Source organism: Cyclopterus lumpus, chromosome 22 (genome assembly GCF_009769545.1).
Source record: "Cyclopterus lumpus isolate fCycLum1 chromosome 22, fCycLum1.pri, whole genome shotgun sequence".
In the NCBI taxonomy this organism is placed as follows: domain Eukaryota; kingdom Metazoa; phylum Chordata; class Actinopteri; order Perciformes; family Cyclopteridae; genus Cyclopterus; species Cyclopterus lumpus.
Window position 1 is genome coordinate 20,333,788 of NC_046987.1, and position 12,500 is coordinate 20,346,287.

Sequence of the window (12,500 nt, forward strand, 5' to 3'; positions counted from 1 at the left end):
TATGTTTATGTTTTAGCAGGTAATTATATTAATAATTATTTTGTATTTGCCTTGTGTGCTATATAATCTGCATTTACTTTCTTCCATCCCTTATTATTATTATTAATAATAATATTTCTCATTCATGCCACTTCATACTCATTCTGAATTAATGTTTAGAGGGGAAATGTTTTTATTTTTATTTTTACTCCACTACATATTAAGATTTTACATTACAGACATTTGATCAGTTCATAAAACAGCATTAGAATAAAACAATACATTAAAATATTCCACTACCAACACACGAAAGCCTCCAAACACGTCTTTAATATTAATGTTCCGGGGAAACGTCCTGTGCATTCATAGTTTAACACAATCAGGTGCACATGCACACAAACATGCGCTCGCCGCACCTTTACAGACATTTTTCTTATTAAGATGAATCATCAGATGTGAATCACCTTCCCAGAGTTGTTTATTGGCAACAAAAAAAAAGAAACACCTCACTGTAAATTATTATGGTGTTTATTGTCCATAATTAGAGACAAGTATTTGTTTATTGCAGCGTGAATAAGCTTTTGGGTTTGTGTTAGTCAACAGTATTTACAGATGATTTAAAAAATATTGCAGAATAACATGAGCTACGGTAAACGTCAAAAAGACTCCAAAATATATATTTTTTTATTAAAAAAGTCCAAATTGGAGACAAATATGACTGAACTGAGGCAGAAATAGTCAAATTGCATTGAAATGAAAGAGTGATTGCGCAATGAGACATCAGCTTGATTCACATGGGCCTCCAAAATATTGCTGTTGTGTTTTTTTATTTGAGAACCCAAAACAATCTGCAGCCCTTATGCCTCTCTCTCTCTCTCTCTCTCTCTCTCTCTCTCTCTCTCTCTCTCTCTCTCTCTCTCTCTCTCTCTCTCTCTCTCTCTCTCTCTCTCTCTCTCTCTCTCTCTCTCTCTCTCTCTCTCTCATGTGTGTCATTGTGTGTTGGTGTGTGTGGCGTGAGATTTGTTCCTTTGTTATGTCACCTTGAGAACTGGAAAGTCAACTCCACACGCCAGCGCCGCTAAAGTAGCGCTAAAAACATGCTAAAAACAAGCTAATAACACGCTAAAAAAGACGCTAACAACACGCCCGTCTGGGCTCAGACCGAAGACAGACGCTCTATTTACACAACGTAGAGTTAGAAAGCAATCGTCTACATTAATGACATAAATAAATAAGTTCAGTTTGGACTATATTATATTATAACCAGCTTGTCTTGTGATGAAATGAGCGTTGGGGAAGCTGCTGAACGAGTCTGCCTTCAAATTAAATGAGGGTAGCATGTATGGTGGCACGTGGCCATCTACAGAGGGCGTGGCCACGTGCCGAGGGCGTGGCCATCTGCCAAGGGCGTGGCTATCTCCCGATGGTAGATTCTGCAATTATTCTGCATTTCAGCTGAATGGATGTTGAATATTATGGTTGTCGTTTTTTGGTTGTTATTTTTTTTGTCTGTGTACAGCACACATAATAAACAGGAAATAGTGATAATTTACCCGTAAACAGTTTATATAAATCTGCTGTATTTGTTATTATAGGATAATTAACTCAAAGATAACATGCAGCAATGCAAAGGGCAGATCCAGAGTCTGTTTTATATCCATGGTTCACCAATCAAATTTCTAGGAAATCTTGTGGATTTCCTGTGTGTGTGTGTGTGTGCGCGCGCGCGCGTTTCAGCAGTGTAACGCTTATATAATGATCATGAATCAAACCTTGGCTCAGTTTCAGTTTGAGGAATGCCGCTCGCAACTTGTTGCCATATGAGTTGCCGTGCACGCGCGCGCGGCCCGGGACTCAAGAGTTGCAGAGTCACGTTGAGGCATTAACCCCCCCACCACCACACACACACACGCACGCACGCACGCACACACACACACACACACACACACACACACACACACACACACACACACACACACACACACACACACACACACACACACACACACACACACACACACACACACACACACACACACACACACACACACACACACACACACACACACACACACACACACACACACACACACCACCTTCTCACAGCTCAGCGGCAGCAGCAGCAGCGACGTCTCGGCTTTTTATCCTCCCGACCTTCCCTCACCGGGCACGGGACGCTGCGACCGGGCGACCGGGGGAAGACCTCCCCGACGAGACCCCCGTGTGACTTTCTGTTTACCGGCTGCCGTTAAAGGTGAGTGCTGCTCCGGGTGAGTGGATCTACACCGGGGAGGGGGGGGGGGGGGGGGGGGTTAAGTCCAACGAGTCGCTGAGTGGACGCGCCCTTTGCATAAAAAAAACAAATCACTGTTGTTGTTGTTGTTGTTGTTTTAGTAGTCGCGCGCGCGTCTCTCTCTCTGTGTGGTCTAACGTGACACGTGTTGTCTCTTATTTAGAAGCAAACAGTGTTTTCGGTGCTGGGTGCGCGAGACATCCGGTTTAGTTCTGACTTTGCGCGTCACCGTTCAGTCCGGTTCCTCCTCACTGCGCAGACTCGAGGAGTTGAAACTCGCTCCTTGTTGTTTTTTGTTGTTTTCATGGTCTGTCATGCACTCGTTATTTATACAAATCCTTCTCTGGTTATATATATATATTTATTTATTTAATATTTATTTATATATATATATATATATATATATATTTTTAAATATTTATTTATTTATATATATATATATATATATTCCTTTCTCGTAGATATATATATATATATATATATACACATATATATATATACACATATATATATATATATCCATCCATCCATATCTTTTAAAATATATTTATATATTTTTTTATTATTTTTATATATATATATATATACTACTATCTAAGTATGCCTGCATTTACGGATGAAACTAACTATTATTTTCAATATTGACTTATGTTACAATCATTTCTTTGAGTTAATTGATTGTTTAGTATTTAAACGTGATAATATAGAGGTTTGCTATCATTTTGAGACGATGAAAAGCAGTTTGTCAATCAACTATTGAGATAGTGGAAGAATAATTTACAAATACTCCCGGCTGTAAAATAGATCAGTGGAGAGGATCAACATACCTAAAACAAACAATTAGTTTATTAATCAATTAGACAGTTGATTAACAGTTTGGTGTTATTGACCATGTTGCTCTAGCACTTTTCTTCTTCCTTTTTGTTGTTGTTTTTATGTCAATACATAAACATATATATCTGCACAGCGTGTTTTCCCAAATGTTTTTAGATTATATTAGATTTTACTTTACTATCTTACTTTACAAAAAATAAAATAGCAGGGCATATTACATTTAAGAATTTAAATAATAAAGGAAATGAAAATGTTTTTAAAAAAACAGTAAAAAAAACAAAAAAAACACTGCATTTGTGGTCCTGAAGGAATTCTCCAGCGTTACACCAGGTCACAGTATTTAGTGTGCAAAGCACTAATGATGAACGTCTTCAGTCATCAGTAACCTTTGACCCCCCCCCCCCCCCCCCCCCCCCCCCCCCTCAGGCTGCAGGATGACAAGGCACAAGAGCTCGTGTCACCGGTGTTACGTAACACCGCGGGACGCCTCCCCCTCCTCACACGCGTCCGGGTCAAAGACGACTGCCGGCTTCCCCAAAGAGTGTCGTCTGTAAATAGTTAACTCTCCCCTCGCAGCTACATTTAAAACACCCGTTGACAGTTTAAAGAAAGCACAACTTGCAGGCCGAGTGTGTAACACGGCAGCGCTCTGTTAACCCCTCGTAAAGCCCGGTCAGGAGAGAGGGACGGGCGGGTTGTTTCTAAGCACAAAGGCCCTTTATGGAAAACTGAGCTCTCCACTTCTATTAATGTCTCTCGCTCCCCTTCTCTCTTTCTTTTTTTAAGTCTTCCTCCAGTGAAATCTCACTCCTGGCGCCTCTCTCCCCCCCCCCCCCCCCTCTCTCTCTCATGCTTTTGGTCATATGACCAGCCAAGAGGCCGACGGGCTGCAGGGTTTGAAGAGGTTGAGGGAGCAGATTTAAATGTGCACTTTTTAACCTTTTTTTATAACTGATCAGTTCATTTAAACTTTTTTTTTTTGAAGCTTTCATTGACCTTTTTGTGTCTGCCACATTTCCAGATGCCTTTTATGGATCATGTGAGTGCTCTTTTAATTAACGATGTGGACCTTTTTATCTTTCATTAGCAAAGAGAAGTAGATATCGGGGGAATAATGAAATCTGCAGTACAGAAATAAGAAAAAGATACGTAATGATATTCACATTTCTCTGCATAGGTTTTTAATATACGTCTTCCCCTCGTCTTTGTGCTAAGCTACGCTAGCCCCCTTTCCTGACTGTGGCTTTAAATGACAGGAGTGGCACCGAGTTCACAGGAAATGACTTGGCACATTTCCTCAAAAAAATGTAAAATGACTCGAGGATCTCGATTATAATGGGTAGCACTTTAATAATAAGTGTCCACATTATGCACTTGAGTAGTGCAATCACAAGGCGCGCGTTATTAAAGTGTTCACTCATTCTGTTGCACAGCAATTAATTTGTGAAGTGTAACTATGAATTAACAGTCCTGTTGTTGATCTCTTAGGTGTGAACTAACCACGTTAAATCATGGGGACGTAATCGTTTGTTAATGTTGTTTGTTAATGCATTAAATCATGTATTAGTTACATGTCCCCCACATCGTATAGAAATAGATTTTCACGTATTTTTTATATATTATAAAGCCGGTTTAAGTTGCATATAATTGATAAATAGAAACACGACCCGTGAGATTTACACAGAAGCCAACACGAGAGGTATTTAAACACCTCCGGAGTGTTTGTGCACTCTCCTGTTATGCCGGAGGCCCGCTAATTGCGATGACTGATCTGTTGTTGACATCGACGGAGTGAAGATGTACGGTCCAACAGGTTCCAGGTGACTCTGCTCTGACACCAGGGAGTGGTTTTATATCCTCACTTCTTCACAGAAATGAAGGCTGCTCATAGAAGCCAGTGTGGTTCAGGGTTGTTGGTCTAGCAGCAGCTTCGGGAGTCTGGTAGGAAGTCATTCATACCTTGTGTTCCTTTAAATACCTTGTGTTCCTTTAAATACCTTGTGTTCCTTTAAATACCTCCTGTTCCTTTAAATACCTTGTGTTCCTTTAAATACCTCCTGTTCCTTTAAATACCTTGTGTTCCTTTAAATACCTCCTGTTCCTTTAAATACCTTGTGTTCCTTTAAATACCTCATGTTCCTTTAAATACCTTGTGTTCCTTTAAATACCTCCTGTTCCTTTAAATACCTTGTGTTCCTTTAAATACCTCCTGTTCCTTTAAATACCTTGTGTTCCTTTAAATACCTTGTGTTCCTTTAAATACCTCCTGTTCCTTTAAATACCTTGTGTTTCTTTAAATATAATGTGTTCCTTTACCTATGTGTTCATTTGAAATATAATGTGTTCCTTTTACATATAATGTGTTCATTTTAAATATAATGCATTCCTTTACATATAATGTGTTCATTTTAAATATCATGCGTTCCTTTTTAATGCGTTGCGTTCAGCTGCAGTCTGAGGAGTATGAGTCACTCCTCTCTGTGACTCAGACTCCCTCATGCCGGGAAGAGTCGTCTCTTTGGAGAAGCGAATTTGAAACCGATTACGTTGCCGTGCTCTATTTGTGCTAATAGTTTGTTAAAAATCATCTTGACATCAACAACAATCAATAAGTCAAAATGCTCTGACAAACATGAAAGAAAACGGTCGCAGGACCGTCATATGCCCGTGATATACCCGTGATATACCGTGATATGCCGTGATATACCGTGATATATCATGATATACCGTGATATGCCGTGATATACCGTGATATGCCATGATATACCGTGATATATCATGATATACCGTGATATGCCCGTGATATGCCCGTGATATACCGTGATATACCGTGATATACCGTAATATACCCGTGATATACCCGTAATATGCCCGTGATATACCCGTGATATGCCTGTGATATGACAGTGATATACGGTGATATACCGGTGATATACGGTGATATGCCCGTGATATACCGTGATATGCCCGTGATATGCCTGTGATATGCCGGGGATATACCGTGATATGCCTGTGATATGCCTGTGATATACCGTGATATGCCTGTGATATGCCGTGATATACCGTGATATACCCGTGATATGCCTGTGATATACCGTGATATACCGTGATATACCCGTGATATGCCTGTGATATACCGTGATATACCGTGATATACCCGTGATATGCCCGTGATATACCGTGATATACCCGTGATATGCCCGTGATATACCGTGATATACCTGTGATATACCCGTGATATACCCGTGATATACCCGTGATATGCCTGTGATATACCGTGATATACCGTGATATACCATGATATACCGTGATATACCCGTGATATGCCCGTGATATACCGTGATATACCCGTGATATGCCCGTGATATACCGTGATATACCCGTGATATACCCGTGATATACCCGTGATATACCCGTGATATGCCCGTGATATACCCGTGATATACCGTGATATACCGTGATATACCCGTGATATACCGTGATATACCGTGATATACCTGTGATATACCCGTGATATACCGTGATATACCGTGATATGCCTGTGATATGCCCGTGATATGCCCGTGATATGCCCGTGAAATTCTGACATTTGAGAGCTAGAGTCATCATATTTTCTTTCAATCAAATGACTAATTGTCGCATTTCTACAATCCTCTGTTGAGAAAAGCTTTCTGTCCTACCAGAATAAATTAGCATATCACTTGTCAACATTTATTCAAAGGCTTTTACAAATTAAATAACGTGACAAATAAACAGCGAGCATTTCTTTGGGCCTAAAGCAGTTCGACGTAATCTGCTTTTGTGTTTGAGCCGCAGGGAAGTGAAACCTTGAGTGTGTGACACACACACACACACACACACATTCATTCACAGAGGACACGCGTCATATTCACGTGAGATGTTGATTCCTTTAGTTTTCTAAAACCACTAAAAGCCTCTCGCGTCTCTGAACTGAAGCTGTTTTTTTGTGGTTTTTTTTGCAGGATAAGCATCGCAAAAAGAAGTCGGGACAAATCCGATTGTGCAGTTACACACAGTTGCCGACCACTTCCTCTTTTTTTTCTTCTCCTCCCTGCCGCCCTCCCCTCCCCCCACCATTAGACAACAAATGGCAGAAACGTCCAAAATGAATCACTTTCAAAGCCCGAGAAACCTGTGAGATCTGAACCGCGGTCCGATCCCCGGATTCACAAGCCGACCCAGCGTCATGTCGGACGAGGGGGTAGCAGCGCGCGGTTCGCCATCGGTCTGCCGGTTCGTTTCCCAGCTGGAGTCGTGCAGAGAAACGGGCGAGCGGAACGTGTCTTACGTGGCAACCGGATTCAGGGTCACCAGTCACGGATCGTACCATTGTGCCGTTCACATCCCCAATTTCTTGGGCAACGTCTCTTTGCTGAAAAGACTTTTTTGTGTTTAAATTTGAGGCAAAAATGAAGGAAGTGAGCCTTTACAAAGACAAAGGAATTCCATCTGTTTGTCAACCCTAAACCCCCGATGGGATAAGAACAGTTGAAAACCCTCAACTGTACAAAAACAGCTAAATACTACATAAAAAAAACAAGAAAAAAAAGTACTCCTCTCCCAGAATGCATTGCTCGAGGAAGAAACGTCCCAAGCGCCACTCTGATTTCTCGGCCATCGTGGTGCCCTCGATGCACGGCTCCGGGTACCTGGACTACGCGGTGGAGACGCACGCCTCCAGAGCCCTGGAGGTCATGGAGGAGTTCAGGCGGCAGGAGATGCTGTGCGACCTGGTGCTACATGTCACGCACAAGGACCGCACGGTGGACTTCAAGGTGAGGCCGACGACGTTTTGTTCACAGTTTCTGTCACACACAAAAAATCCACATCTGTACTCCTGTGGACGCCACATAATAAAAAAAACCTTTTTTTTTCTTCCATAATCACTGTTGGAATAAATCAAATATCGCAACGTTTTGGACCATTCCATAATCCGAACCGTTTACGGTCACCAGTTCATCTTACAAATAGAGACAGAAGAACCAGTCACACCTACGGGCAACGTTACACAACTATGTTGTCGGGTTAAATGTCGCTTCCACAAAATATTTACACAAGGAAGAGGTGCGTGCTTTGAAGCAAATATTGCTAATTCGCAATTACCGCTTCCGGGTCCAACGCCTGCGAAGACAAACACCGTTTCCCATCGACTTGTGTCAACTTCACTTTCAGCACCTTAACTTAGGGCCACTGATCAAGTATTTCCCGACGTGGGAGTGAGAATGTGTTGCTCACACCGTGTCCTAACCCTAACCCACACCGTGACTTAACTCTAACCCACACCGTGTCCTAACCCTAACCCACACCGTGACTTAACTCTAACCCACACCGTGTCCTAACCCTAACCCACACCGTGTCTTAACCCTAACCCACACCGTGTCTTAACCCTAACCCACACCGTGTCCTAACCCTAACCCACACCGTGACTTAACCCTAACCCACACCGTGACTTAACTCTAACCCACACCGTGTCCTAACCCTAACCCACACCGTGTCCTAACCCTAACCCACACCGTGACTTAACCCTAACCCACACCGTGACTTAACTCTAACCCACACCGTGTCCTAACCCTAACCCACACCGTGACTTAACCCTAACCCACACCGTGACTTAACCCTAACCCACACCGTGTCCTAACTCTAACCCACACCGTGACTTAACCCTAACCCACACCGTGTCCTAACCCTAACCCACACCGTGTCTTAACCCTAACCCACACCGTGTCTTAACCCTAACCCACACCGTGTCTTAACCCTAACCCACACCGTGTCCTAACCCTAACCCACACCGTGACTTAACCCTAACCCACACCGTGTCTTAACCCTAACCCACACCGTGACTTAACCCTAACCCACACCGTGTCTTAACCCTAACCCACACCGTGACTTAACCCTAACCCACACCGTGACTTAACCCTAACCCACACCGTGTCTTAACCCTAACCCACACCGTGACTTAACCCTAACCCACACCGTGACTTAACTCTAACCCACACCGTGACTTAACCCTAACCCACACCGTGACTTAACCCTAACCCACACTGTGTCCTAACCCTAACCTACACTGTGTCCTAACCCTAACCCACACCGTGACTTAACCCTAACCCACACCGTGACTTAACCCTAACCCACACCGTGTCCTAACCCTAACCCACACCGTGTCCTAACCCTAACCCACACCGTGACTTAACCCTAGATGATGCATTAAAGTGTTTTCTGTATAATCCGCCAGGTGCACCGGGTGGTGCTGGCCTCCTGCAGCCCCTACTTCAGAGCCATGTTCACCACCAGCTTCAAAGAGTGCAGCGCCTCGGAGGTCACCCTGCGCGACGTCTGCCCCCAGGTGGTGGGCCGACTCATCGACTTCGCCTACACCTCCCACATCACGGTGGGAGAGAACTGCGTGCTGCACGTCCTCCTGGCCGCCATGAGGTGAACGTCAGGCCCGCCGGACTTCTTCCCCTTTCGAATCGCACGCCACCTAACGCGTCGACTCTCTCTCTCCTCCGTCAGGTATCAGATGGCGGACGTGGCCAAGGCGTGCTGCGACTTCCTCACCAAGCACCTGGAGCCCGCGAACGTCATCGGCATCGCCCGCTTCGCCGAGGAGATCGGCTGCACGGAGCTGCACGAGCGGAGTCGAGAGTACATCAACACGCATTTCAACGAGGTGGGGGGGGGGGGGGGGTGGTCAACCTGCAGGACGCTCCTCTGGATCACATGTATAGTCACAAAAAGAAGAGAGAATCCACTCAACATTTTATTCATAAAGTCGTGACCAAATTTCTTTTTGTTATCATCTGATTTCTTATTATCAGGAGATTCATCTCCCAAAAGAAGCTGCAGGACAGTTTACGATCATTATTTCATGAGTCCGTGAGGAGCTGCTGGGTTTTAATGGTTCCCAGTTGAGGTCATTTGGCACCAGTACTTTATGTTTCCTCTATTTTCCTGACGCTTGTTTGTTGTCAAGGTCACCGCGACCTCGCAAACATTTTTTTGGTCCACAACTCAAGAATCCGCTCGCTAATTATGACAAATTCACACAAAATCCGGGGTCGTGTCTCTACTTCCTGACTTCCTGACGACCTCCCGACCGACTCGCGTCAATAACGCTTCACGCTGTGTTTATAAAAAAAAAAGCCGACCTACGTGCTTTAGTCTGTTTGTGTCGCTCCGCAGGTGATCAAAGAAGACGAGTTCTTCAGCCTGACTCACTGCCAGCTGCTGGAGCTCATCAGCCAGGACAGCCTCAAGGTGCTGTGTGAGTCGGAGGTGGGTGGCGTTCAAGGAAAAGGCAGAAACACGTTTTTTTTAAAACTCTTTTCTTATGTTTGTTCATATTTTCTTTTGGCTCTTTTCTTTGAAGTCAAAGTGATGGCCAAAGGGCTAAACCTCTCATCTGCACTGTGTATTTTTTCTTTTTTCTATTTTGTATTGTGTATTGGGGATCCTTTCTGCAAAAAGGGTTATTTTTATTCAGATAGGAGGCATTTAAATTGTGAATTTAGTTTGTTTGGTGCGCGGTATCTTCGTGTGTCACGATGCCGTCAGTCCAGGTTCTGACCCGAGTGAAGCCACACACTGACGTGACTAAATAAATCCCCTCTCAGGTGTATAAGGCCTGTACGGACTGGGTCCGCTGGGACATGGAGGGCCGGGCCCAGTACCTGCACGCCCTCCTGAACGCGGTTCACATCTACGCGCTGCCTCCCAAGTTCCTGAAGAACCAGCTGCTGTCCTGCCCCATCCTCAGCAAGGTGAACCACGACCTCGCTCCCTGTTGTCGTTTTTTCTTTTTGAGAAATGATTTTTTAAATAACTCCTTTTCTTTCTTTTTTTATCTCCAGGCCAATTCCTGTAAGGACTTCCTGTCTAAAATCTTCCAGGACATGACGCTGAGGAAGCTGCCTCCTGCACCCAACCGTGGAACACAGCTCATCTACGTGGCCGGCGGGTACTTATCTCCAATAATCTACCACATATTTCTCACATTTGATGACGTGCATGTTAATATTTAATAGACCATGATGGCTCAAAACAAGGAGCTGTTGTTGTTGTTGTTGTTTTTTCATGTCGGATGCAAAACGTGGATCCAGAAAGGGTCTCAGTCTGCCACCTAGTGGCTGTTTGTCAGACCTTCCCTTTATGGCTTGGCCAAAAGGTCCAAATACTCCATCACGATGATTCTCATTTAATTTCTCGATACCGAAATATATATATATATATATTTATATATATATTCCACATTTGAATTTAGCTTCAGTGCAAAACGCAATCGTGTCTATTGATATCTCAATATGTGATTCCATTAAATCATCACAAACTGCATTTTGACATAAAACTACCACGAAGACGTTCATTTAAACGGGGTTGAAACACACACACACACACACACACACACATATTAAGTATTTGCTCTCACGCGTCTCTGTTCAGGTACCAGCAGTACTCGCTGGACTCCATGGAGGCGTTCGACCCCCGGAGGGACGCGTGGCTGAAGCTGGCCGACATGGGGTCAGCGTGCAGTGGGCTGGGGGCCTGCGCGCTGTTCGGACTCCTCTACACCGTGAGTGGGAGAACGCCGCGGTAACAAACGACTTATAATAATAATAATAATAATAATAATAATCCGAAACGCTTTCCCCTTCTTCTCCGTTTTCAAGGTGGGCGGCCGGAACATGTCGCGGCAGAACGTCACGGAGTCCGGCGCCCTGTGCTGCTACAACCCGATGACCAACCAGTGGAGCCAGCGGGCCTCCCTGGGCCTCCCCAGGAACCGGGTCGGGGTGGGCGTGGTGGACGGCTGCATCTACGCCGTCGGAGGCTCGCAGGGCTCCGCCCACCACAACACGGTGGAGAGGTGAGGCCTCCTTTGATTTACGCCCCCCTCCCCTGCACCTTGTTTCGGGGGTTCTCCACGGTTCTCCAGGAGCGACTCTGGAGGAGAAGGAGGTTCAAAAGGGGGGGGGGAGCTGCACCTTGTTTCGGGGGTTCTCCACGGTTCTCCAGGAGCGACTCTGGAGGAGAAGGAGGTTCAAAAGGGGGGGGGGGGGGCTGCACCTTGTTTCGGGGGTTCTCCACGGTTCTCCAGGAGCGACTCTGGAGGAGAAGGAGGTTCAAAAGGGGTGGGGGGCTGCACCTTGTTTCGGGGGTTCTCCACGGTTCTCCAGGAGCGACTCTGGAGGAGAAGGAGGTTCAAAAGGGGTGGGGGGCTGCACCTTGTTTCGGGGGTTCTCCACGGTTCTCCAGGAGCGACTCTGGAGGAGAAGGAGGTTCAAAAGGGGGGGGGGGGAGCTGCACCTTGTTTCGGGGGTTCTCCACGGTTTCTCCAGGAGCGACTCTGGAGGAGAAGGAGGTTCAAAAGGGGGGG

At 45.0% G+C, this 12,500-nt stretch overlaps 1 protein-coding gene across 7 annotated transcripts in view; it reads left to right on the forward strand.

The window, feature by feature from the left end:
* Window positions 1–1,828: 1,828 nt before the first annotated feature.
* Window positions 1,829–12,500, forward strand: part of keap1a (kelch-like ECH-associated protein 1a) — a 20,558-nt gene continuing 9,886 nt past the window's right edge. For 2 of the 7 annotated variants that reach the window (XM_034562830.1, XM_034562831.1), the window contains exons 1-9: window positions 1,829–2,233; window positions 7,090–7,902; window positions 9,360–9,559; window positions 9,641–9,797; window positions 10,310–10,402; window positions 10,741–10,887; window positions 10,978–11,084; window positions 11,567–11,696; window positions 11,794–11,990. In XM_034562830.1, the coding sequence (XP_034418721.1) occupies window positions 7,693–7,902; window positions 9,360–9,559; window positions 9,641–9,797; window positions 10,310–10,402; window positions 10,741–10,887; window positions 10,978–11,084; window positions 11,567–11,696; window positions 11,794–11,990 (1,241 nt within the window). In that variant the 5' untranslated portion in view covers window positions 1,829–2,233; window positions 7,090–7,692. Of the gene's footprint in view, window positions 2,234–3,989; window positions 4,146–4,919; window positions 5,048–7,089; window positions 7,903–9,359; window positions 9,560–9,640; window positions 9,798–10,309; window positions 10,403–10,740; window positions 10,888–10,977; window positions 11,085–11,566; window positions 11,697–11,793; window positions 11,991–12,500 lie in introns of those variants that run through there. The other 5 variants (XM_034562832.1, XM_034562833.1, XM_034562835.1 and 2 more) reach the window with 5 other exon arrangements.